This window comes from Lepidochelys kempii, chromosome 10 (genome assembly GCF_965140265.1).
Source record: "Lepidochelys kempii isolate rLepKem1 chromosome 10, rLepKem1.hap2, whole genome shotgun sequence".
Taxonomy (NCBI): domain Eukaryota; kingdom Metazoa; phylum Chordata; order Testudines; family Cheloniidae; genus Lepidochelys; species Lepidochelys kempii.
The window spans coordinates 40039905-40065975 of NC_133265.1; the positions used below are offsets into that span (position 1 = coordinate 40039905).

Consider the following 26071-nt stretch of genomic DNA (forward strand, 5'->3'; position numbering starts at 1 on the left):
ACAAAACCATCAGGGGCAAACTCTATAATCCTTAGTCAAGCAAAGTGCCCAGTGCCTTGATTAGGAGTTTTGCTATATAAGGAAGGTGCACTTTGGCCCACAACAATTAATTACACGGCTGCAATAAACAAGGAGCTGTTTACTGGTGCTTTCGGGCCTGGTCTCCTATAATCCCTTCTGCTGGCCCCGCTCTCTGTAAATAACCATCTTGTCCTGAAACAAGCTTTAGATTTCTTTTAAATAGCAGGCTGGTCCCTCACTGTGGCTGAAAGCAAAACTGCAATAGAGTAAGGGATTTATTCCCCGCCCGCCCCTTGGATATGCCAAGATATGCCAGTGTTAATCAGGAGTAACCCACAAATGTCGACAGAGCTGGTGTGATAACATTGGTATAACAGATCAGGAATCTGGCCCAGTGAGACAAAAGACCTAGCTTTGCTCCTGAGCCATGTGCTAAGGGGAGGTGAGGATTTCATTGGCACCCATGGCAGCATGAGGCACCCAGCACAGCTGTTGTTGGGCCTCATGCCTGCCCCTTGTCACACATCTTCAGTGTCCCTGCTAGCAGCCATGAAATGATGATGGACGTTTGCATCTTAGGTGATCTCTTGTATGGTGCTTATGAGTCACAGGAGATGAAGCAGAAACAGAAGGGGTCCAAAGATGCCACAGAAATAAACAGTGTCCTGAAAGACACATCAGCCCCTTTGTATCATTCCAACTGCACACAGGGGTTTAGCTTGTTCTATCCCACCTCCTTCAAGCCCCTCCCACCCCGCCCCACCTGCAGAGAAGACATGTTGGGGTGTGACGGGAACACTGCTGCCATCTGACCATCTGGTGCAGTGGCCCCTTGGGGGCTTCTGCAGGGGGGTGCTGCAATCAGGTGTAGTGGAATCAGTCCGCATTAGCAGCTGTCCCTGCCCACTCACAGCCATGCAAGGAGTGAGTGCTGCAGGCAGCTTGCCCAGCAGCACCTCCCCTGTCTGCCAATGGGGGCCTGGAGCAGAAGTGGGGCAGTGAATTAGGCCCCTTAACTGTAAGTTACAGTCTTTTCTGAAAAAGAAAAGGAGTACTTGTGGCACCTTAGAGACTAACCAATTTATTTGAGCATAAGCTTTCGTGAGCTACAGCTCACTTCATCAAGTGAGCTGTAGCTCACGAAAGCTTATGCTCAAATAAATTGGTTAGTCTCTAAGGTGCCACAAGTACTCCTTTTCTTTTTGCGAATACAGACTAACACGACTGTTACTCTGAAACCAATCTTTTCTGAGAGGCTCAACCGCAAATGCTGATCTATGCACCCTGGAGCTTGGGAAGCTCAGGCCTTGATCCAGACCCAACATGCATGGCCTCAGGCATATTATTTCCCTGAGAGGGCCAGGTGTTCTCAGAATATCTCTCCTGCCCTGGCAAGATAAATAATGTGTCAAAGCAGCAAATGATCACCAGAGGGCAGGGCAGGAGGCAGCTGCACAGGGAAAGGGACTCACTACAGGCCAGAAACAGGAAGAGAGGTTATTTTCTCTTCTCAGAAATCGAAACTTACCAGCCAGAACCTGCTGAAGCAATTACTCAGCAGAGGAGTGTCCAGATCCCACAGATACAGTTCTGATAGAGGCAGGGCCTCATGGACTATGGCTCTCTTGTCCCAGGGGAGCCCAGGCAGCCTGCAGACACAGGTGAGCTTATTGCGATGGCCGGATCTTCTTCCTGAGGGACTGGCTCGGGTGTTTAGTGATTGAGGCATTCTGATACATGCAAAAGGAAAATGAGGAGCAGCAAGATGTGTAGAAGCCCAGGAGATGCCTGAGGATCTCCCACCTCCCCATGGCAGGTGGTGCTGTGTCCAGCGCACATGGGAGATTAGCATGATGACAGTGACCATGCAGCAGGGGAAGTGCCTGGGCAAAGGGGGAATAGGGCATCAAAGGGGGAACGGGAAGTGAGAGACAACTGGCAGTGGGGAGGGTCTCACAGCTCGGTGGAATCTCCTGCTTGCCACTGAGGGTGGCTGCCAGTTACCTAGCTCCGCCTGGGACTTTTATGGGCTGCTTCTTCAGCATGCCCTTCTGGAGAGGCAGGGTGGCCTAGTGGTTTGAGTGCTAGCCTGTGTATCAGGAGACTTGAGTTCTATTCCGGGTCTCTATTCCTGGGGTTTCTCACAGGTTCCCCATGTGACCTTGGCAAGTCACTCAGGCCCAGATCCTCAAACGTAGGGAGGTGCCTAACTCCCATTGATTCTAGGGGGAGTTCAGAGCCTATTTGAGGATCTGTGCCACAGTTTTCCATCTGTAGAATGGGCATAACTGATCCCCACCTCACCATTGTAAGTGTGAGTGCCTCAATGGTTGTGAAGAATTGTGATAACAGGAGTGCAATAAGTACCTTAGAGAGATGGAACAAGGCTGAGTAGATGCATCTACAATGGGGGAGGGAGCTTCAGCCCAGAGTCACTAAGCAGTACTCCCTCTTAGCCCTGCCAGAAGAGAGACAGCTTGGGAGGGCAGGGGGTGAGAGAGAAGTGGGGGAGAGACAGATGTAGGGGTGAGAGGGGTTTCTTGTGATGATACCCAGCTGAGAAAGTGAAAGGTGCTTTTCCTCTGTTTCCTCCATGCCATGACCCCTATGCTGAGGCTGGGATGGGGGTGGCATGGGGTCACACCCCTAATAGCATGTGACTTGCTCTGTGTCACCAGAGCAGCAATGGGAAAGCACTCTTAATGGGGTTCAGGACCTGGCCCATCAAGTTGCCTGCATACAGCATGTGTTGCCTCCCTTGCTGGGCTGCAGAACAGAGCTGTACAGCATTAGTAACCCTGGGCCTCAATCTCTCTCCTTTCCAAAGGCAATGGAGGAAGAATTCCAGTTCCTGCTCTGCCAGGGATGCCGGAAAGAACCCAGAAATCCTAAGCTCCTGTCCTGCCTTCACACCCTGTGCTCCAACTGCCTGGAAGAGAACAAGCCTGTTGGCCAGTGCCCCGTCTGCCATGCTCCCATCCCACAAGCCAGTGGGATCCCAGACCAGGACAACCTGCTCTTCGCCAATCTGCAGGCCAAGCTGAGCACCTACCAGAAGATCATCAAAGGCAGTGATCTGGTCTGTGACAACTGTGGGCAAGAGGGAGAGTTCTGGTGCTCTGACTGTGAGGAGTTCCTTTGTGTCAAGTGCTTTGAGACCCATCAGAGATATCTAAAGCGAGAGAGCCATGAGGCCAAGGCAGTGAGGGATCTCAAGGTGGGATCTGCCAGGGAGTTCCTTGGTGGTTCCAGGAAGCTCAGTAACTTGTCCTGTCCCAATCCAACCCATGCGAACCAGATGCTGAGGTAATGTTCACAACCTGATCTGTTTTCCATGCAGTTGCACCCAGAGTCTCTTTCCAGGTCCAGCTTTCTTTTTCACATGTGGGCAAACCACCAAAACAGTTCCTCAGCCCAGCCTGGGCTCCAGCTCCCAGCCCCATGCCTCGTTCAGTTCTTCCTGCTTCAGGGCCTGTTGCAGGATTCTTCTGTCCGCTCTTAGCTGAACACCATCTCTCAGGGCTCTTGCCCTGGAGGCTCCCGTTCCCCAGCAGGTTCCTACTGCCTCCCCTCCAGGGAACTCACTCTGCTACTACTCCCCCTTCCCTCCTGACAGCCTGGCTCTTCACAGCCCCAGCTGCTGCCCTGCCCTCTTAGCTGGCCAAGCTGGGAGTACCTGTTCTAGCACAGGGGCACTGGATCTGCATCATTTAAAGGGGCCCACCACCCTGTGGCAGGCGCTGTTGTGTGATAAATCATATTGGGCCAGCTGGCATCAGTGGGCCTCATCTCTTTAACTGCAGTGATTTACCCCAGCTGTGATCTGGCCCATTTTCTTTAGCAGGCAGATGCAGATTGGCAAAGAGGAAGCTGGAGGGAGGAATGAGAATGTCAGCGCAGAGCTGTTCAGTCAGTCATAGGAGGGAGAGGTGGCTGGGAATCAGGCAGGCTCTGTCCTAGTCAAGGATATTGCTGGAGGAGTGCATTGTGGGAAGAGAAGGGTTGCTCTGCCTGGGGAATGATCTGAACTCCCCAGCAGGGAGCAGTATAAGGAGGGAAGAAATGAAGGCCTATAACTGAACAGTTAATTGAAACCCAGCACAGCCAGACATCCCAAGTCACTCACTGCCAGGTGTAATGGCTCTACTCTTCGATATCGTTGGCCACTTTCCCATACTCCCCTTAGGCAAAGGAGGACTGGCTATGGGAAGGGTGTGATAAGGCCACCAGCAGAATGGGGTAAGAGTCCTCTAAATGACTGTTCTGAATTGTATTTTCATCAATAGCATCTACTGCAGAGAGTGCCAAAAACCGATCTGCTGCATCTGTGCTCTGCTGGACAGCCGGCACATGGGCAAGCACTGTGATATCAAGGTGGAAATCCAGCAGAGGCAGCAGGAGTTGGGGAGCATGAGTGAAGAGCTGAAGAAGAAGGAGGAAATCTTCCAAGATGCCTATAGTAACCTGAAGAGCAAAGCTGACCACCTGGACCAAGTGACGACTGAAACCCAGGAGCTGATCCGAAAGAGAGTCAAGCAGATGGTTCAGCTGATCGGAGAGAAGGAGCAGGAGCTGCTGGAGATGGCAGAGAGGCAGCACCACCTGGGGAACAAGGAGCTGGAGGGGAAGCTGCAGCAGACAGAAGCCGTGCTCAAAAGGATGGGGGCCAGTGAGCAGCTAGTGGAGAAGATGCATCTCTACGCGTCAGACCAGGAGGTGATGGACCTGCACCCCTTCATCAAGGGGTCACTGGAGGAGCTCAGGAAGCTGCAGCCCCTGGCTGTGGGAGTCAGTGTCCAGGCTGGAGGCTTCGCCAAGTGTAAAGCCAGACTCCAGGCTCTGTTTGAAAGAGTGACGGGGGACAGAGGTAAGACGCTTTCACAAACTTGACTTGATCCTGCTTTGAGCAGAGGGTTGAACTAGATGACCTCCTGAGGTCCCTTCCAACCCTGATATTCTATGATTCTATGACACGTCTCTGAGGTGGTGGTTGTAGACATGGTACCATCATTATCTCTGGCTGCCGCCAGCATGGAATGGAGTGGGGCTGGTGAACCTTTCACTTGTGACTGCATAATGGAGCTTTTGATTGCTCTTTTAGTGTTGCAAGTTGGGTCAGTCTGAAGAGTGAGGATGGAGAATATTGCCTCAGGGGTGGTGTGTGTACAGGTGAGACAAAATAGAAGATGAGCATCAATTCTAGAGCCTGTCTGGGAAATGCCCTGGCCTGTGTTATGCAGGTGACCAGACTAGATGGTCATCATGGTCTCTTCTGGCCTATAAATTAGTAATCACTAGGGCTGGCAATTAATCACAGTTAACTCACATGATTAACGCAGAAAAAATTAATTGTGATTTAAAAAAATTAATCTTGATTAATTGCACTGTTAAACAGTAGAATACCAATTTAAATTTATTGAATATTTTTGCATGTTTTTCTACATTTTCAAATATATTCATTTCTTTTACAATACAGAATACAGTGTACGGTGCTCACTTTATATTATTTTTATTACAAATATTTTCACTGTAAAAATGATAAAAGAAATAGTATTTTTTCAGCTCACCTCATATAAGTACTGTAATGCAATATCTTTATCGTGAAGTGTAATTTACAAATGTAGATTTTTCTTTTGTTACATAACTGCACTCAAAAGCAAAACAATGTAAAACTTTAGAGCCTACAAGTCCACTCAGTCCTAATTCTTGTTCAGCAAATCGCTAAGACAAACAAGTTTGTTTACATTTATGAGAGATACTGCTGCCTGCTTCTGATTTACAATGTCACCTGAAAATGAGAACAGGCTTTCGCATGGCACTTTTGTAGCCGGTGTTGCAAGGTATTTACGTTCCAAATATGCTAAACATTCATATGCCCCTTCATGCTTCGGTCACCATTCCAGAGGACATGCTTCCATTCTGATGATGCTTGTGAAAAAAAATGAGTTAATTAAATTTGTGACTGAACTCCTTGGGGGAAAATTATATGTCTCCTATTCCGTTTTACCCCCATTCTGCCATATATTTCATGTTGTAGCAATCTCGGATGATGACCCAGCACATGTTCATTTTAAGAACACTTTCACTGCACATTTGACAAAATGCAAAGAAGGTACCAATGTGAGATTTCTAAAAATAGCTATAGCACTCGACCCAAGGTTTAAGAATCTGAAGGGCCATCTAAAATCGGAGAGGGATGAGGTGTGGAGCATGCTTTTGGGGGGAGGGATAGCTCAGTGGTTTGAGCATTGGCCTGCTAAACCCAGGGTTGTGAGTTCAATCCCTGAGGGGCCCATTTAGGGATCTGGGGCAAAAATTGGGGATTGGTTCTGCTATGAGCAGGGGGTTGGACTAGATGACCTCCTGAGGTCCCTTCCAACTCTGATATTCTATGATTCTGTAAGTCTTAAAAGAACAACACTCAGATGTGGAACCTACAGAACCCAAAATACCAAAAAAGAAAAATCAGCCTTCTGCTGGTGGCATCTGACTTAGATGATGAAAATGAACATGCATTGTTCCACTCTGATTTGGATCATTATTGAGCAGAACCCATTATCAGCATGGACGCATGGCCTCTGGAATGGTGTTGAAGCATGAAGAGACATATGAATCTTTAGCACACCTGGCACGTAAATATGTTACAATACCAGCTACAACAGTGCCATGCGAACGCCTGTTCTCACTTTCAGGTGACATTGTAAACAAGAAGCGGGCAGCATTATCTCCTGCAAATTGTAACCTAACTTGTTTGTCTGAGTGGACTTGTAGGCTGTAAAGTTTTATTTTTGAATGCAGTTATTTTTGTACATAATTCTACACTTGTAAGTTCAACTTTCATGATAAAGAGATTGCACTACAGTACTTGTAATGGGGGAATTGCAAAATACTATTTCTTTTGTTTTTTTACAGTGCAAATATTTGTAATAAAAATAAATATAAAGTGAGCACTATACACTTTGTATTCTGTGTTGTAATTGAAATCAATATATTTGAAAATGTAGAAAACATCCAAAATACTTAAATAAATGGTATTCTATTATTGTTTAACTGCGCAATTAATCACGATTAATTTTTTTAATCATGCGGTTAATCACAATTAACTTTTTTAATCGCTTGACAACTTTAGTGATCACCCACAGTTTCCACACACCATCAACGTTATCTAACTTATCTCATGGTCATTCACTAGAGTAGGCTGACTGGTAAAAGAAAGGATTTGCCAATATTTTCTTTAACCCAAACGTCAAGCTGCGTTCACTGGCTGGTGAGGGCACATTATCTGTGAGCATCTGAAAAATAACTGAGTGTTTGACGGCCCTGAACTTCCACTCTAATGAATTGTTATCTGAAAAACAGTGCTGGAAAGAGGGAAGTTCCTTACTTGGTATACTCAGTTATCCAATCAGGGAGTGAAAAGGCTTAGGTGACAAATCATACGGCAAGAATCATGAACGGTGACTAGTCAAAGTGAAACAGTGGTGAACAATCCGTGATCTGAAATGTGTTTGTCCAGACTCTTTGGTGAGTATTGATGAGTAGCAAAGACACTGCTGGTTTTGTAATGACTTGCTAAGCAAAAATAAGGGCTAAGGCCAGAATTTCCAGGCATGAGAGCTCTCCTTTGGCTGCATTGAATGTGATACCAGTTTTCAAGACATCCGTCTGGCTGTATAAGGGCTTCTGAAAATACACACTGAGCACTGCCCATTAGGGTTGGGTCTTGGCCTCCCTCCAGGGGAGTGTGTGTAAGCCACTGGTAGGTGGGTGTGACAAAGCCTCTATCTATGTCCAGTGCACAGGAGATATGTCTGTTACAGCTGCAGTTAGTGAACTTATGCTTTTAGCTCTGGTGGTTCCTGGTTCAATCCCAGTTTGTTTGTCAAGATAACAGCAGTCACAAGTGCTCAAAAAGGGGCAGTCTGGTCAGGAAGTGGTAGCCACCTGGGGAATGGGCAGCAGCAGGGATGCTACTGGACATAGCCATCTCACCATATGATGACAGAGTGTACTGGGGGGGAGAGACCCACCCGCTTTGTTGGGCAGGAAGGGAGGCAGATAGGGATGAAACATAGGTAGGCAGACAGCACAGTGGGGGACCCTGGTGTAAAGGAACAACTGGGCTTGATTACATGCACTGTCATGTATCACGCTCCGCATGGGAGCCATGCACTGCTGTCTCAACCCCCATGAGCAGCAGCATCAACAATTAGACACTGGCCTCGGAGTCTGAAAGAAGCAGCATAGCCATGCAGCAGATGGCACTAGTTCTGAGGCAGACATGCAGCATCACTGCAACAAATGTGGCATGTGTGATGGTTCATTGTGGGCTAGCTGGTCGGGGGCACAGGGGCTCAATGTCCATGCCCAGGATGCGGCTTTGCTGTAGGGCATGCTTTGAGACACCATGATGGGCATTGGGAGATTGGGCACTGCTGGCATAGCCTGCAACTCTGTTCATCCTTCCTCTTGGGGGTCCGGGGCACAGAGCTGGGGGCAGGCATTTCAAGGAGGTCCTCAGAAGACCTCTGCTGTTACCATCTGGAAGGAGACTCCCCCAGATGGCTGGGGTTTCCAGGTAGGAATCTCCACCCCATCTACTCTCCTCCCCCGTCCACAGTGCTACCACCTGTGCAAGCAGGCGCCCATGAAACCTACAATCCGCTCTATTGAATTGGTCACTGGTCCCATGGAGCAGGCGGCCCTTCAGCTCCTGATTCACCCTCCTATGTCCCCCTCCCACAGGTACCTCTGCTCCGCAACGGGCCCCCCCGTCAGAGGACGAGAGCACTGTGACGCTCAGCCTTGAGCCTCTGCATCCTCCAGAGGCTTCCCACCAGCAGAGACACCTCCCTGCCAATGACAATGAAGGGTTGCTCTCCCATGAGGACCCCACGTGTCCCCCCAGCTCCCAGGCTGAGCCCCACCTATGTGAGGATGGAGGAGGAGATGTCTGTCCAGCTAACCAAGGTGATGGCTACTGACCACTCCACTAGCCCAGGTGCAAAGGAAGGGGGAGGAGGAGACCACCTCCAGGCAACTCACAAGTGCTGAGGTGGAAATCCCGAGTGTCTGTGGGGGGATATGGGGCCCTCTGGCCTCAGATCATGGGGATTTAGTGGCCCGGCCCAGGGCCAGTGTGAGCCAAGCAGGCAGCAGCATCCTGAAAGGACAGAAAAGCACAAACAGGCACCTGCTGTCTATGTTGCGTGGGATCACATCCATCTCCCGCTCCCTCCACACCCTCATCTCGGCCTTGATTCCCTTTCTGCAGGATACCACTAGCTGGTGGCAAGCCATGCAGCAGCCTCCTTCAGCCCCTCCCGGCTCAGGGAGCCCACCCCTCCCTGAGACCATGGGCTTATTCGTGCCATCACTGCCCTCGGACCTGCTGGACCTGTTCCTTCCTGACACCCCAGAGGGCAATGTCTCCCTGCTTCCAGCAGCACCCATTGTCCATTGCTCCAGCAGCCACTCCATCTTCCCTCCTCCCCAGGCATCTACCTCCTCCACCAAACTACCTGTGCAACCCCAGCCTGTTTGCTCCTGCAAACAGGCAGGAGAGAGGGCTGGGACAGGAGAGGGGGCCTGGACAGGAACCGGCACATCGATGGATCATGGCAGAGGCAAGTGACACAAGCGCGGATGCCAGGGCCTGACTACAGCAGTTTCCAAAAAGAAGAAGTATTAATGTTCCTCTTGCTAGTCCTCTCGATTTCCTGGTGCTTTGATAATTGCCAGAGTTGGAAGCTGCATGCTTTCTTTCCCTTTATGTCCCTGAAAAGCGTGTGTCACTGAGGAGAAAGGATGGCCTTGTGTATAAGGAAGACTAAGGTGACCTGGGCTCAGTTCTCTCCGGGCAAGCCTGGGCAGTGTACCCAATCTCTCTGTGCCTCAATTCCCCCTCAGTACACAGGGGATAACAGCACTGCCTTTGTCAGTCGTTTGGGGCAGGAGCATTCTGTAGGGGCTCCTACCACCATGTGTTTGTACAGCACCTAGCATCATGGGGCCTCTGCATAACACTAGTACTAACAATGACATCATCTCAGTGTTCTTCTGGAATCAGCTTCCATGCCAGTATCCAAGTTACGACGGAGCGGGAGCAAGACCTCTCCCTACATTACTGCAGGAATCAGAATCGTCATCTCATCAAAAAGCCGTGAGGGAAATAACTGTTCCTGACCCTAGGAGAGAGGTGGCAGCCAAGGCCTAGCACATACAGCCACCAGCCCCTGGGGCAGGAGTGACAGATGGACACAGCAAGTCAACCCCCAAACCCAGTGGGCAGCCTCGTCCTGGTGGATCCTCTAGTCAGGCTGGAAGCTGTTCAGATCAGGACTGTTTCTCATTATGTGTCTGCACAGCACACAGCAACTACCCCGACAGGTTCCTGTGGCTCTGCCTGTCTGTCGCCCTTGTATAGTCTGGAAGGCCATTGAAGTCCTGCTGGATTGAATTGTAGGTGTGTCTCTGCGTCCATCAATAGGTTTTAAAGCTGGGGGACCCTTATGGTCATCTAGTCGGACCTGCCTGTATAACACAGCCCAGAGAACCTGTTAGGGAAAAAGGGTTTCCCACCCCCGTCTAGGGTTGGGAGGGTAGCCTTCCCTGGACTTCTGTATTAGCCAAACAAACACAAAGTCAGGACTCTTAGATAAAATGAGGCACTTTCATAGAATCATAGAATCATAGAATATCAGGGTTGGAAGGGACCCCAGAAGGTCATCTAGTCCAACCCCCTGCTCAAAGCAGGACCAATTCCCAGTTAAATCATCCCAGCCAGGGCTTTGTCAAGCCTGACCTTAAAAACCTCTAAGGAAGGAGATTCTACCACCTCCCTAGGTAACGCATTCCAGTGTTTCACCACCCTCTTAGTGAAAAAGTTTTTCCTAATATCCAATCTAAACCTCCCCCACTGCAACTTGAGACCATTACTCCTCGTTCTGTCATCTGCTACCATTGAGAACAGTCTAGAGCCATCCTCTTTGGAACCCCCTTTCAGGTAGTTGAAAGCAGCTATCAAATCCCCCCTCATTCTTCTCTTCTGCAGGCTAAACAATCCCAGCTCCCTCAGCCTCTCCTCATAACTCATGTGTTCCAGTCCCCTAATCATTTTTGTTGCCCTTCGCTGGACTCTCTCCAATTTATCCACATCCTTCTTGAAGTGTGGGGCCCAAAACTGGACACAGTACTCCAGATGAGGCCTCACCAATGTCGAATAGAGGGGAACGATCACATCCCTCGATCTGCTCGCTATGCCCCTACTTATACATCCCAAAATGCCATTGGCCTTCTTGGCAACAAGGGCACACTGCTGACTCATATCCAGCTTCTCGTCCACTGTCACCCCTAGGTCCTTTTCTGCAGAACTGCTGCCTAGCCATTCGGTCCCTAGTCTGTAGCTGTGCATTGGGTTCTTCCGTCCTAAGTGCAGGACCCTGCACTTATCCTTATTGAACCTCATCAGATTCCTTTTGGCCCAATCTTCCAATTGGTCTAGGTCCTTCTGTATCCTATCCCTCCCCTCCAGCGTATCTACCACTCCTCCCAGTTTAGTATCATCTGCAAATTTGCTGAGAGTGCAATCCACACCATCCTCCAGATCATTTATGAAGATATTGAATAAAACCGGCCCCAGGACCGACCCTTGGGGCACTCCACTTGATACCGGCTGCCAACTAGACATGGAGCCATTGATCACTACCCGTTGAGCCCGACAATTTAGCCAGCTTTCTACCCACCTTATAGTGCATTCATCCAGCCCATACTTCCTTAACTTGCTGACAAGAATACTATGGGAGACCGTGTCAAAAGCTTTGCTAAAGTCAAGAAACAATACATCCACTGCTTTCCCTTCATCCACAGAACCAGTAATCTCATCATAAAAGGCGATTATGCTTTAATGCTAGCTGAAGGGCTCACCAATTCCTACACAGAGGAATATGGTGAAGCCCAGAACAAAGAACAAGGTAGAGCTTTTAGAGCTTGGTTCAACATACTTTGTGATATCTCTTCCAGTTCAAACCGGTCAACCCCTGTTGGTCTGAGTCCTGAGGTATGAACATGGAGGCCCATCTGTATAAGGAATTCTTTCCCCAAACGGGGAGTACAGGTTACACATAGTTCAAATTCTTTCTACCCATAAACATAGGGAAAGGACAGATAAGCATAGAAAAAAGACAGAAGCCTAGCTTTACATGATTATAGGGTTGTTTTCTGGTTCTTTTCTTTATCAAACCCACCCGGGATCCTGCAGCCAGCCCATAGCTTATGGTTGAGCTGGAGTGTATGTTTTAGACAGACATCCATCCAGTCTCAGTGTAAAGACTTCATGGGGTGAGAATCCACCGTCTCCCTTGGTAAGTTCTTCCAATGGTCAGTTACCCTCCCTGTTAAAATCTGCCCCTTATCTCTAGGCTGGGTTTATGCACCATCAGCTTCTGGCCACTGAACTTTTGGGTTCCCCTTCACCCTCCACTCCTCCTCCTCTCCTTCTTTGTGTTCCTCAGCAGCCTCTTATGGCCTTGAGAGAGGGGCCATACGGCTCCTTCACCTCAGGGCCCTCACTGCCTGATGGGGAATTTCCCCCTTCCCTTACACCTAGCCCCACCTATTCCTCTCTCATGAGTTCCCTAGTACATGCTCGCCTGCTGTCTCCCTTTGTGTGTGAGTGCATGAGGGTTTGTGTTCTCTCTGCCTGCCTGTCCCGGGTCCCGTGTGCAGCCCTGATCCTGCAGTGTGTTAGCTGGGCCTTGTGAGCGGTGAGTAGGCTGCTCTGCCAGTGTGCACTGGCTGCTTGGTCCAGGGAGTGGCTATGTGAGGCAAGTGGATTAAGTGGTGCCAGGTGACTCAGTCAAAGTGGCAGCACATGTTCAGGCATGTAGGACACTTGCTAGGGCTTTTGAATAATGGCAGCTGATATGCCATGGCCATTCACCCTGTGCAGCTTCAGTGTACCATGAATTTGTGTCCTGCCCTTGGCAGCTTTCTGAGAATGGGTTGTGCACATTAGTTGCTCTCTGCCTGCATTCTGTAGGGGCTCCTACCAGCAATTTTGGGAGGCAGCTTTGCCTAGTAGATAGAACACTGGACTAGATTCAAGAGACCTGAGCTCTATTTCTGGCCCTACCCCTGGCCTGCTGGGTGATCTTAAGCAAATCACATTGCCACTCCGTGCCTCAGTTTCTCCATCTTTAAAACAGGGAGAATGACACTTCTTTTGCAAAGCTCTTTGAGATGTACTACTGAAAAATGCTATATTAAAGCTAGGTTTTGTTATTAGCCAGCACTGCTGTTCCCATGCATACCGATGGTGGTTTGGCCTGTTACTTAACTCATTCTTTTTTGTTCTTTCTAGAAGCTGCCCCAGCTAGATCCATAGATAATTCCAGCAAGGTAAGACAGTTTTGTGCTTGTTCTGTCAGAATTGGGGATCAGCACATGCAGCATTCCCTGTACCTGTGGCAGGAATCCAAGCTCAGTTTTCAGGATCATTGGCTGGAATGGAGGGCTGATTGATATACATGTTCCTCTTGCCCTGTGTTGTTTTTAATACAGCAATTTTAATCTAAGGTCCTATTGTTCCCTCAATTCCATCCCTTTCATAGAATCATAGAATATCAGGGTTGGAAGGGACGTCAGGAGATCATCAAGTCCAACCCCCTGCTCAAAGCAGGACCAATCCCCAATTTTTGCCCCAGATCCCTAAATGGCCCCCTCAAGGATTGAATTCACAACCCTGGGTTTAGCAGGGCAATGCTCATACCACTGAGCTATCCCTCCTTTTCTCCTGCCTCAAGGTTCGATCACACATCCAAATTGGTGGACACGTGAGCCAATAAAAATAATAATCCCTAGCTCTTCTTTTCAGGGGGTTGGTTGGATGAACCAGGCTGACAGCGCCATCCAATGGTGACACTCCAGGATATAACACCCAACAGTAGGGGTCCTAGGCACTGCTTCGCCTCATGGTGTTATTGCCCCGTGGTGAGATACCAAGGGGCCACTTCACTTTGCGGAGATATTGCCTGTGGTGGGAATCCAAGGGTCCACTTCTCCTCGTGGCATTCTTGCCCCATGGTGAGAGTCCAAAGGGGCGCTTCGCCTCCCAGAATTATCGCCCCATGGTGAGATTCCAAGTGGCTGCTCTGGCTCACGGCGTTATCGCCCCATGGATGGGAGTGCAATGGGGAGCGTTGCCTCACGGCGTTATCGCCTGGTGGTGAGAGTCCAAGGGGCCGCTTCCCCTCGCGGCGTTACCGCCCCGAGGCTGGGAGTCCAAGGGGCCGCTTCCCCTCGCGGCGTTACCGCCCCGAGGCTGGGAGACCAAGGGGCCGCTTCCCCTCGCGGCGTTACCGCCCCGAGGCTGGGAGACCAAGGGGCCGCTTCCCCTCGCGGCGTTACCGCCCCGAGGCTGGGAGACCAAGGGGCCGCTTCCCCTCGCGGCGTTACCGCCCCGAGGCTGGGAGACCAAGGGGCCGCTTCCCCTCGCGGCGTTACCGCCCCGAGGCTGGGAGACCAAGGGGCCGCTTCCCCTCGCGGCGTTACCGCCCCGAGGCTGGGAGACCAAGGGGCCGCTTCCCCTCGCGGCGTTACCGCCCCGAGGCTGGGAGACCAAGGGGCCGCTTCCCCTCGCGGCGTTACCGCCCCGAGGCTGGGAGACCAAGGGGCCGCTTCCCCTCGCGGCGTTACCGCCCCGAGGCTGGGAGACCAAGGGGCCGCTTCCCCTCGCGGCGTTACCGCCCCGAGGCTGGGAGACCAAGGGGCCGCTTCCCCTCGCGGCGTTACCGCCCCGAGGCTGGGAGACCAAGGGGCCGCTTCGCCTCGCGGCGTTACCGCCCCGAGGCTGGGAGACCAAGGGGCCGCTTCGCCTCGTGGCGTTACCGCCCCGAGGCTGGGAGACCAAGGGGCCGCTTCGCCTCGAGGCGTTACCGCCCCGAGGCTGGGAGTCCAAGGGGCCGCTTCGCCTCGAGGCGTTACCGCCCCGAGGCTGGGAGACCAAGGGGCCGCTTCGCCTCGTGGCGTTACCGCCCCGAGGCTGGGAGACCAAGGGGCCGCTTCGCCTCGTGGCGTTACCGCCCCGAGGCTGGGAGACCAAGGGGCCGCTTCGCCTCGTGGCGTTACCGCCCCGAGGCTGGGAGACCAAGGGGCCGCTTCGCCTCGTGGCGTTACCGCCCCGAGGCTGGGAGACCAAGGGGCCGCTTCGCCTCGTGGCGTTACCGCCCCGAGGCTGGGAGACCAAGGGGCCGCTTCGCCTCGTGGCGTTACCGCCCCGAGGCTGGGAGACCAAGGGGCCGCTTCGCCTCGTGGCGTTACCGCCCCGAGGCTGGGAGACCAAGGGGCCGCTTCGCCTCGTGGCGTTACCGCCCCGAGGCTGGGAGACCAAGGGGCCGCTTCGCCTCGTGGCGTTACCGCCCCGAGGCTGGGAGACCAAGGGGCCGCTTCGCCTCGTGGCGTTACCGCCCCGTGGCTGGGAGACCAAGGGGCCGCTTCGCCTCGTGGCGTTACCGCCCCGAGGCTGGGAGACCAAGGGGCCGCTTCCCCTCGTGGCGTTACCGCCCCGAGGCTGGGAGACCAAGGGGCCGCTTCGCCTCGTGGCGTTACCGCCCCGAGGCTGGGAGACCAAGGGGCCGCTTCGCCTCGTGGCGTTACCGCCCCGAGGCTGGGAGACCAAGGGGCCGCTTCGCCTCGTGGCGTTACCGCCCCGTGGCTGGGAGACCAAGGGGCCGCTTCGCCTCGTGGCGTTACCGCCCCGTGGCTGGGAGACCAAGGGTCCAGTATATCTTACGGCTTTATCACCCTGTGGTGAGAGTGCAAGAACTCATTTTTCCTCGTGGCGTTATCACCCTGTGGTGACCGTCATAGGGGCCACTTTGCCCTTTGGTGAGAGTCTAAGGGGCCGCTTTGCCTCGTGGCATTATCGCCCTGTGGTGAGAGTTGGGAGGGTAGGGGAACCAGGGCCTACCCTACTCCTCCATGTTCTGACCCTTTTAAAACCAGGTAGCCTAGCACAGAGCTCAGGCCCAATATCTCCACACTCATACCCTGGGTCACTTCCTGCCCTCATCTTATTTCCTCCAGCATCATCTTTGGGGTCGGAGGTGGGGTATCTCTCGTGATTGCACTGGTCCATCTGGAGCAGCTCCTCCACTGGTAACAGGAAGTCATCCCCTTTAGTTCCCATGGCCGACTGACTAGGAGGCTCGGACCCGGCGGCTGGGAGTCCTGGCGGCTTCCTGGGAGGAGACTGCAGCACACAACTGCTCTCCTCCTCAGTAAGCCAAGACTGTGTTGTGCTGCTCCCTTTTGAACATTCTCTCTACTGGGAGCATGCCCAACAAGGGCGAGGGGGCATGGCCTCTTGGGCCCAAAACAGATTGTTAACCCTCGCCTTGCCAGCGTGGGGTTGATACACCCTGTCAGACTTATCTAGCACTTTTCATCAGTAGGTCTCAAAGGAGATCAGTAGCATTATCGCCAGTGGGACTGCTGATGTGAGTAAGAACTCACCAACATTAGGAAGGGCTGCAGAGCCTAGCCTTCACTGTACTTCTTGCCCTTCCCATGCCACCCCTAACCCTGCCACCTTACATGATAGGGTATCGGAAAGACATTGAACCTTGAGGCATCAAAACACAGGCCATGTAAATATTCCAGATTCTAATGTTAGCAAATGCTCGGGATGTACAGGTGTATATAAACAGTTCCCTAACTGATACTTGGCAAGGGGATTTTGTTGTGTCTTTGTCTCTTTACTCAATATAGGTAATATAAAGGAAGCACATGGGTACAGTGGCTCCAAATGAGCATGTTTACTAGACATCTCTTACATGCACAGCCTCCCTATGTATATAGACCGCTGTTTTTACAGGGTCTTGGTGGCTTCAGAAGCACAGAAGAAAGTAAGGGTCACTAACGGGCTCACAAACTATTTAAGGGGATGGGGGAATGGGAAATGTATTTGGGGTGCTGGGAGAATGAAGTGACTTGCTGAGAACAGAGACAGAGTGAGTAAGCAAATGTAAGTTCTCCTTATGTCATTTCCTGATGTGAGGGTTTAAATTGCCAACTTCAGTTTTAATTAACAAAGTTATTTGCACTGAATTACCTTGGTTTTTTTTCCCCCAAAGAGAAAAAAATAATGATACTGTCACTGACTATGACTTGGGTGCTGCTCCCTTCTCCATCCGCTGGCGGGTGGAGGCAGAAGGAGCCACCCATTTTCCATGTTTCTGGGGTCATCTCCAAGAACTGAGAACATCCACTGCTGTCTGTCCATCCATCCATCACCCATTGTTATGATATGTCAGGGCCTTTCCTATTATGTGTCCCAAATTGTGTAAAATGCATAGGTCTAGCCTCCACATTAAGGAACCTAGAGCCACACCATCTCCAAAGACTCTTTCAAACATATTCCCAAGCAGAAAACGATGAGCTGTCAAGGATCTGTTTTCATTGTTTAGGCCCCTTCGTTGTTGAAGAGGAAAGGAGTCCAAACCGAGGCCCCTGCGAAGGTGATCAAGACTGAAGCTGATGCAGGCAAATGGGAGCAATCAGCAAGGAAGCACCAACAGAATTTGCTGGAACAACCGGGGACCAGTTCCTCAACAGCAAGCAACTCTTCATGTGTGACTGACAGCTTCAGTGCAGCCAAAGTAGCTGACTTGCTGGAAAATAACATCTATGAGCCATGTGAGCCAGGTAGGCAGAGACGATCACTTTGACCATTTACATCAGTGAATCCACAAAGAGATTCCTGAAATAAATGTGGGTCCTGTGAGACCTTATCTGGAGTATTGTGAGCAATTCTGGTCTCCCAGGTTTAAGAAAGATGAATTCAGACTGGAACAAGTGCAGAGAGGGGCTACTAGGATGAACTGAGTAATGGAAAACCCACCTTATGAGAGGAGACTCAAAGAGCTTGTCTTGTTTAACCTAACCAAAAGAAGGTGGAGGAGAGATAAATACATCAATAGGGATAAATACCAGGGAGGGAGAGGAGTTATTTAAGTTAAGGGCCAATGTGGGCACAAGAACAAATGGATATAAACTGGCCAACATAAGTTTAGGCTTGAAATTAGATGAAGGTTTCTAATCATAAAAGGAATGAAGTTTTGGAACAGCTTTCCAAGGGAACAGTAGGGGCAAAAAACCTAACTGGCTTCAAGACTGAGCTTGATAAGTTTATGAAGGGGATTGTATACTGGGACTGCCTACAATGGCATGTAACTGATATGTGACTGCTAACAGAAAATATCTCCAATGGCTGGTGATGGGACACTAGATGGGGAGGGCTCTGAGTTACTACTGAGAATTCTTTCCCAGGAATCTGCCTGGTGGGTCTTGCTGACATGGTCAGGGTCTAACTGATCACCATATTTGGGGTCAGGAAGGAATTTTCCCCCAGATCAGATTGTCCGAGACCCTGTGGGTTTTTTGCCTTCCTCTGCAGCCCGGGGCACAGTCACTTGCAGGTTTAAACTTGTGTAAATAGTGGATTCTCTGTAACTTGAAGTCTTTAAATCATAATTTGGGGACTTCAGTAACTCAGCGAAAGGTTAGGGGTCTATTACAGGAGTGGGTGGGTGAGGTTCTGTGGCTTGCAATTCGCAAGAGGTCAGACTAGATGACCATTGATGGTCCCTTCTGACCTTAAAGTCTGAGTCTATGAGAGGTACATCTGGTGGACAGTTAGAAAAGTACCTCCTCTGATTTCCTACAGATTTCCTAAAGGGATCAGATTTTAGAGTAACAGCCGTGTTAGTCTGTATTAGCAAAAAGAAAAGGAGTACTTGTGGCACCTTAGAGACTAACCAATTTATTTGAGCATAAGCTTTCGTGAGCTACAGCTCACTTCATCGGATGCATACTGTGGAAACTGCAGAAGACATTATATACACAGAGACCATGAAACAATACCTCCTCCCACCCCACTCTCCTGCTGTTAATAGCTTATCTAAAGTGATCACTCTCCTTACAATGTGTATGATAATCAAGTTGGGCCATTTCCAGCACAAATCCGGGTTTTCTCACCCTCCGCCCCCCCCCCACACACACACACACACAAACTCACTCTCCTGCTGGTAATAGCCCATCCAAAGTGACCACTCTCCTTACAATGTGTATGATAATCAAGGTGGGCCATTTCCAGCATAAATCCAAGTTTAACCAGAATGTCTGTGGGGGGGGGTAGGAAAAAACAAGGGGAAATAGGCTACCTTGCATAATGACTTAGCCACTCCCAGTCTCTATTTAAGCCTAAATTAATAGTATCCAATTTGCAAATGAATTCCAATTCAGCAGTTTCTCGCTGGAGTCTGGATTTGAAGTTTTTTTGTTTTAAGATAGCGATCTTCATGTCTGTGATTGCGTGACCAGAGAGATTGAAGTGTTCTCCGACTGGTTTATGAATGTTATAATTCTTGACATATGATTTGTGTCCATTTATTCTTTTAAGTAGAGACTGTCCAGTTTGGTCACTTTATGATCTTATTCACAGAACCAAATGAGTTGTATATATTTGCTGATCCTATTCCCTTTTAACTGCACTGGATTTAATTCCATTCATGTTTCTACACTGTGTTGTATTAGCCCCAGGAAAGCCCCATAAATGCTTAACAGGATGTAATGTAATGGTGACCTGCAGACTTTTTTTTTCTTTAATAGGTCAGAGTAGGCCACAGAAATTCCCTCATCGCTACACAAACATATGCAGCCCTGGACACACACAGACACAAGCCTAGGGTTATGTGCTGAATGCCTGACATGGCACAGTGACACAGGGCATTATCATACAGCTGATTCCACATGTATCTTCATATATTCCACAGCTGATTGGTTCTGCTCTGATGCCCCAGAATGCACCAGACTCTGAGGCTGCGGCTACCAGTTGCAGATCACGGAGACCTAAACCTAACAAATGAAAAGGCAAACTTGCACTGGGCAAGTGCTTCCCTTGACCTCGGGGTACTCCATACCTAACCCGAGCTGGGTCCTACAGTGGAAGAAGGGGTAACTGGGAGAAACTGCCTGACCTGTGTTATACAGAAGGTCAGACTAGTTAATCTAATGGTTCCTTCTCTCCTTAAACTATGAATTCAAGTTGCTAGCTAGGAGCGGAAATTTCCAGGATACCTAAAGAAGTTAGGTGCACAACTTCCATTGATGCCTAATTTTCCTTAAGAAAATCTCACACAATTTTTTGTTTTAATTATTATTATTAGCCCTGTGTTTTTCCACTCTCTCCACCAGAGAATTTTGACATATACCGGGTGTGAATATTGAGGGACTGTTGCTTGGTGCAGAATTGCTCCCTTTCTTCTCTTTCTCCAGACAATGTATGCATCTCAATGCACACCAAGTGCCAGCTTCCTTTCTCAGTTACCCCCATGTAACCATCAGAAACCCCAGTTTAAATGAGAGCAAAATCAATCCCCCAGCTTGGGTGTTTGTTCAGATTCTGGTAGCCTGGCCTTCTGCACCCCTCTTTCCTTGCTATCTGTAAGGAAAACCTTGCATAGAAAGAGAGATTGAAAAGACTAGGACTCTTCACCTTAGAGAGGAGATGAATGAGAGGGGATGTGACACAGACATACATAATCATGCATGGGATGGAGAAAGTAGATGGGGGCTGCTATTCACCCATTCTCATAATACAAGAACAAGGGGACAGTCAGGGTAGTTAGAAGCAGCAAAATTAAAATCCATATAAACATTCAGTCTTTCTTTTGAATCTTGCTAAGATCTTGGTTTCAATTATCTCCTATGGCAGTGAGTTCCACAGGCTAACTGTGCACCATGTGAAAAAGGAAGGTCACCTATCACACACACCAATCCCTAGTCTCGCACATACACCCCTGCAGTCCCTGGCACACTCAGACACCTTCAGGGGTCTGACGTGCCTTTTCGTCTGTTGCAGATGATCCCTCGGTTTGTTTGGACAGCTCTGAAGGGGATGACAGCGATGAAGAGTCAACAGTGAGTGTGGCATAATGCCCAAGAGCACCTATGGCATCACAGCTCCCAGGGTAGATGCTGGGAGATTGAGAACAACCTCCAGTATGACCTGTCTCAGCTGGAACATACCAGACACTGTCTGTATATGTGGTGTAGGGCGCTCAGCATTTAGGCTGATTTTCAAATGAGATTTGATGCCCCGACCAGATTGACAGAGATATTTAAGCACCTAACGATGCAGAGAGGCACCTAATGGATTTACCAAAGCACTTAAGGGTTTGTCTTCCCTGCAGAGTTAACCTGGGCTCTTCCCTTGGTGTTGCTCCAACCCCCATCCTGTCCATACGCAAAACCCCCTTACTGAGTTTAGCAGTGCTTTACACCCAAGTTAGCTTGCCCAGCTTGGGGTGGGTGGGGGGAGTGTTAGAGCCCTGCTTTCACTGAGGTGGGTAACCCACCTGCTTTGCAGTGAGGATGCAGCTAAACCACTACAGTGCTGATAGTCCTCCACTGCCTTCCCACAATCCCCTTGTGCCCAGAAGGATAAAGGAGGTCTCCCCCAATTATCCAGGAAGAATCATAGAGCAGCTTAGCTCACTGCTGTGTTAAGAACCATCGGAGGGGTGCCACAGCTCTAAGGACACACACGGGGGAGCACAGCAGCCATGAGGACACAGTAACCTGGGCAAGGCTTTTCTGCTCACATCCAGGCTAGGCTAACCCAGGAACTCAGCCCCAGGTGCCAATCACCTGAATGAACTCTGCAGCGAAGACAGAGACTCAGTGAGTTTACAGTGCCTCAGCCCATCCTGGGGGAACTAGAGGTCGTGAGTTTCCAGAGCTCATGCTCTGGCATCTTTAGGAGCTTTTGAGAACAAGTCACCATTTTCTTCCCCAGGACTCTAGTCTGCCAGACGACATCAACAGCGTCAGTTGTGAGAGCAGCAAGGGAGACCTCCTGGCCTTTCCTGCTGGCAGCCTGAGGGAGCTCAACACGAGACAAGCATCACTGCTCTTCTTTGACCTCAAGTTCTTGAGTAAGACCCTGAGAATTTCTGTTTTAAAGGCAAATGTGAATCCCTGTCTGCAAATCATTGGGGTGAGATCACTGCGCTTAGCAACAGTCCTATCGGGGGGAGTGAGGGGCAGGCCAGATGTCATGGGGCTTCCTGGTCATGCTGGGGAAAGTACATTCTGCCATGTCCCCATTAGGGTGTAGTATGCTCCCCACTGCATGGTGAGGCAGCTCTGCCGTTGGGAGGAGCACCAAGTCCATGAGGACATGAATATTTTTATGTAAGGATGGTCAGCTGCTAGTGGCCAGTGCACCTTCCACATGGTCATTCAGGGCTCTAGATTAATGGCCACAGGACTTTCTGGAGCAGCCATTCCCTTTCAGAAGTGACACATTCAAGAGAGGAAGCACCTCAGATGCCCCATCATAGCAGCGTCAGAGAGACACCTTTCCCCTTTCCCAGGAACATGGTGCTACAGAGATAGCAGTTGATACTGTAAATGGGAAGGGTTAGTTGAAGCATCCCTGATGTGGCAAGCTATACTTGGATGTCAGACACTGATGACCTGCTTGGGGAAGACTATGAGGAGAATTGGAATGGGCCAGATCCCCAGTTGCTGTTAATCGTTGTAGCTCCATTGAAATCCATAATTACACCAGGTGAGGAGCTCACTCAATGTTCTAGTTTCGCTCGACTAATTCTGTCTTTCACTCCCAGCAGCGAATAAAATCCTTCAGCTGGCTCTGGTGGATGGAGAAAAGAACTTTACCATCTTGATTCAGCCTCTGAAATCTTTGCCTGGCTTGATCTCAAAAGGCGGCGTCTGTGAGATTGGTGTGAAGACTTTATTCCGCTACCTCTGCTCTGTCCACAAACCCATCTTAGCAGGGTATGACCTCTGGTCACCAGCCCTTCCTATCCTTTTTCAATCTCTGGATCTCATTAGCAAGAAAGAGGAGTTTAGTGCAGCTGTCTTTGGTTTCCTGGACATCTTGCCCCTGATTAAAGAGAAGATCCCCAAGGCTGGGAGTTACAAACTGAAGAACCTGGCCAACACTTACATTTGGCGGCAGCTCAGTGATAACAGCCCCCTGGAGAATGCAAAGGCCCTAAGGGATCTGTGCACGGTTCTGGAGATTGATCCAGTGGAGGACCCGAAGCCTGTGCTCACCTGCTCTAATCTGGAATGTTATGCTTCCCTTCAGCCATTGCTGAATGAGAAACTTCTCACTAAGCCTTCGGTGCGGATGCTGTCCATGCACAACATGAGCCTTTCCAAGCTCCACACCTTATACCTGAGGGACCCTGAGAAAGGGCTGCAGAAGTTCTGCAGGTTCTTCAATTCTCGGCTGCAGAGCTCTGAGAAGAAAATCCGAAAGCTAAGTAAGATCAAAGCCCATTTCCAAAGCCCACAGCCATCAGCTGGGCACCAAGCAGCAGCAGCAAATGAACTGCCACGAGCAATAAAGAGTGAGCCAGACTGCTGAAGTACATCTATAGCTCAGACAAATATATCTGTGCATGGCACCTCAGGCATGAGGCTGAGCAGCAACATTCAGCTCTGAGGTCCAGACTCCACCAGAATTCAAGAAGTTCAGATTCACCGTCTTCAGTTTGGTGCATTATCTAGAGCAGGGCCTGTTGCAAAGCTCACATCTAGATCTGAACTATGAATTTCTGGGTTGCTTGGATCAGGTGTTCTGGGGGGCAGGGGACTCTCTCTCCCCCCCCCTTTATATTTATTTCATATACAAAACTTTGTTAAGCTGAAGTGCTTAGGGCACTACCCTAGGACTTGGGAGACATGGGTTCAAGTCCCTGCTCCACCACAGACCTCCTGTGTGACCTGGGGCAAGTCATGTAGCCACTCTCTGCCTTAGTTTCCCATCTGTGCATTGGGGAAAATAGTCTCGCCCTGCCTCACTGGAGTGTTAGGAGGTGGTGGTTACGTCCTATTCAGGCCTGTCTATAGAGGCCTATACTCTAAGAATTTAGGTGTATTCTTATCACTTGGCTAGTTATAGAGGTATAAAAAAAAGAATCAAAATCACTGTCTGCTGGTGTAAGGGCCTTCTCTTACTGTGACAGCCTGAGGCCCTGTTCTTAGGCTAAGGTCTTTGGCTAAGCAGCAGAGGCAGCCATAAGCTGGGAAGCGACCGGTCACATCCTCACATTCCAACTTAGTCACATTGAAATAAGGTGCTATTGGGCTGTTAGGAACACAATCCTGTCCTGATAATGCCTATCGCCTCCAGAGAAAGGGAAGCGCTTAGAAAATGTAAAAGGAAACTTAGTTTGATAGCATCCTGTCTGGCAAGAACTCACTTTTCAATAGCTGGGATGTGAAATCCTCACTTCTGTATTGTTTTGTCATTATAGTTCCCACTTTGCTATTGTTTTTCTGCATAATCTCTGTCTGGTTCTGTGATTGTTCCTGTCTGCTGTATAAATAATTTTGCTGGGTGTAAACTAATTAAGGTGGTGGGATATAATAGGTTACATAATCGTGTTACAATATGTTAGGATTGGTTAGTTAAATTTCAGGAAAATGATTGGTTAAGGTATAGCAAAGCAGAACTCAAGTTTTACTATATAGTCTGCAGTCAATCAGGAAGTGGGGGGGCGGGAACAGGGAATGGAGTAAGGAAGCTGGAATCATGTTTGGCTAAGGGTAGGAATGGGAACAGGGACACAGATAGGTAAGGCTCTGTGGTGTCAGAGCTGGGAAGAGGGACACTAAGGAAGGAAACTGGAATCATGCTTGCTGGAAGTTCACCCCAATAAACATCGAATTGTTTGCACCTTTGGGATTTGGGTATCGTTGCTCTCTGTTCATGCGAGAAGGACCAGGGAAGTAAGTGGGTGAAGGAATAAGCCTCCTAACACTGTGCATTGGGGAAAATAGTCTCGCCCTGCCTCACTGGAGTGTTAGGAGGCGGTGGTTATGTCCTATGGAAACAAATAAGTACCATTCCTCCTAGCGGCCAATGGCTAGAGGCTGATGTAGAAGCACAAAGAGGTGAAGTTACTTGGCTGCATTTGATCTCAGGTGGTGCTTCGAGGTGCTACTGTAATACAAATAGCACATAATAATAACAACATGGGCAGAGCTATTGCTGAGCAGGGCGTTCCTTGAAATCCAGCACGAGTACAGTTTAATGCCATAATAATCCATGTGTAAGGAACTGTTTTGTTGGCTCTGTGCAGTTTAGCTGGGCTCTGCGTAGGTGGGGGGGTGTGTGAGAAAACCTGGATTTGTGCTGGAAATGGCCAACCTTGATTATCATACACATTGTAAGGAGAGTGGTCACTTTGGATGGGCTATTACCAGCAGGAGGGTGAGTCTGGGGGGCTGGGGGGGCAGAGGGTGAGAAAACCTGGATTTGTGCTGGAAATGGCCCAACTTGATTATCATACACATTGTAAGGAGAGTGATCACTTTAGATAAGCTATTACCAGCAGGAGAGTGGGGTGGGAGGAGGTATTGTTTCATGGTCTCTGTGTATATAATGTCTTCTGCAGTTTCCACAGTATGCATCCGATGAAGTGAGCTGTAGCTCACGAAAGTTTATGCTGAAATAAATTGATTAGTCTCTAAGGTGCCACAAGTACTCCTTTTCTTTTTGTTAACAGCAAGATTTACCCTGAAAGAGTGTAGCCACTGTTTTATAAAATTTGTCTTTTAAATACTGCTGTCCCTTTTTTTTTTCTCCACCAGCTGCATGTGTTTCAATGATCACAGGAGCTTCTCCTTCCCAGAGGCTAGTGAAGATTAGAAAGGAAAAAAAATGCACTCGAGATGAAATGTTCTCCGAGCTCATGCTATCCTCCTGCACTGACAGAGCACAGGCGAATGCGCGGAGGCAAATAATGTCAGAGTGCAGGAAAGCACAAAATGACCAGGAGGCTGAAGCGAATAAGTGGTGGGCTGAAGCTCAAATGTGGTGGCAGCGTGATGAGAGGAGGCAGGATTCAATGCTGAGGCTGCTGGAGGACCAAACCAGTATGCTCCAGTGTATGGTTGAGCTGCAGCAAAGGCAGCTGGAGCACAGACTGCCACTGCAGCCCCTCTGTAA

At 49.7% G+C, this 26071-nt stretch overlaps 1 protein-coding gene across 1 annotated transcript; it reads left to right on the forward strand.

The window, feature by feature from the left end:
• Nucleotides 1–1483: 1483 nt before the first annotated feature.
• Nucleotides 1484–25339, forward strand: LOC140918504 (protein PML-like). Its single transcript, XM_073363079.1, is given in 10 exon segments — nucleotides 1484–1682; nucleotides 2849–3327; nucleotides 4308–4888; nucleotides 8767–9000; nucleotides 9003–9647; nucleotides 13382–13419; nucleotides 17487–17724; nucleotides 20942–21000; nucleotides 21878–22016; nucleotides 22713–25339. Coding segments are annotated over 10 exon segments (3228 nt in total). The 5' UTR covers nucleotides 1484–1637; the 3' UTR covers nucleotides 23483–25339.
• The last annotated feature ends 732 nt before the right edge of the window (nucleotides 25340–26071 follow it).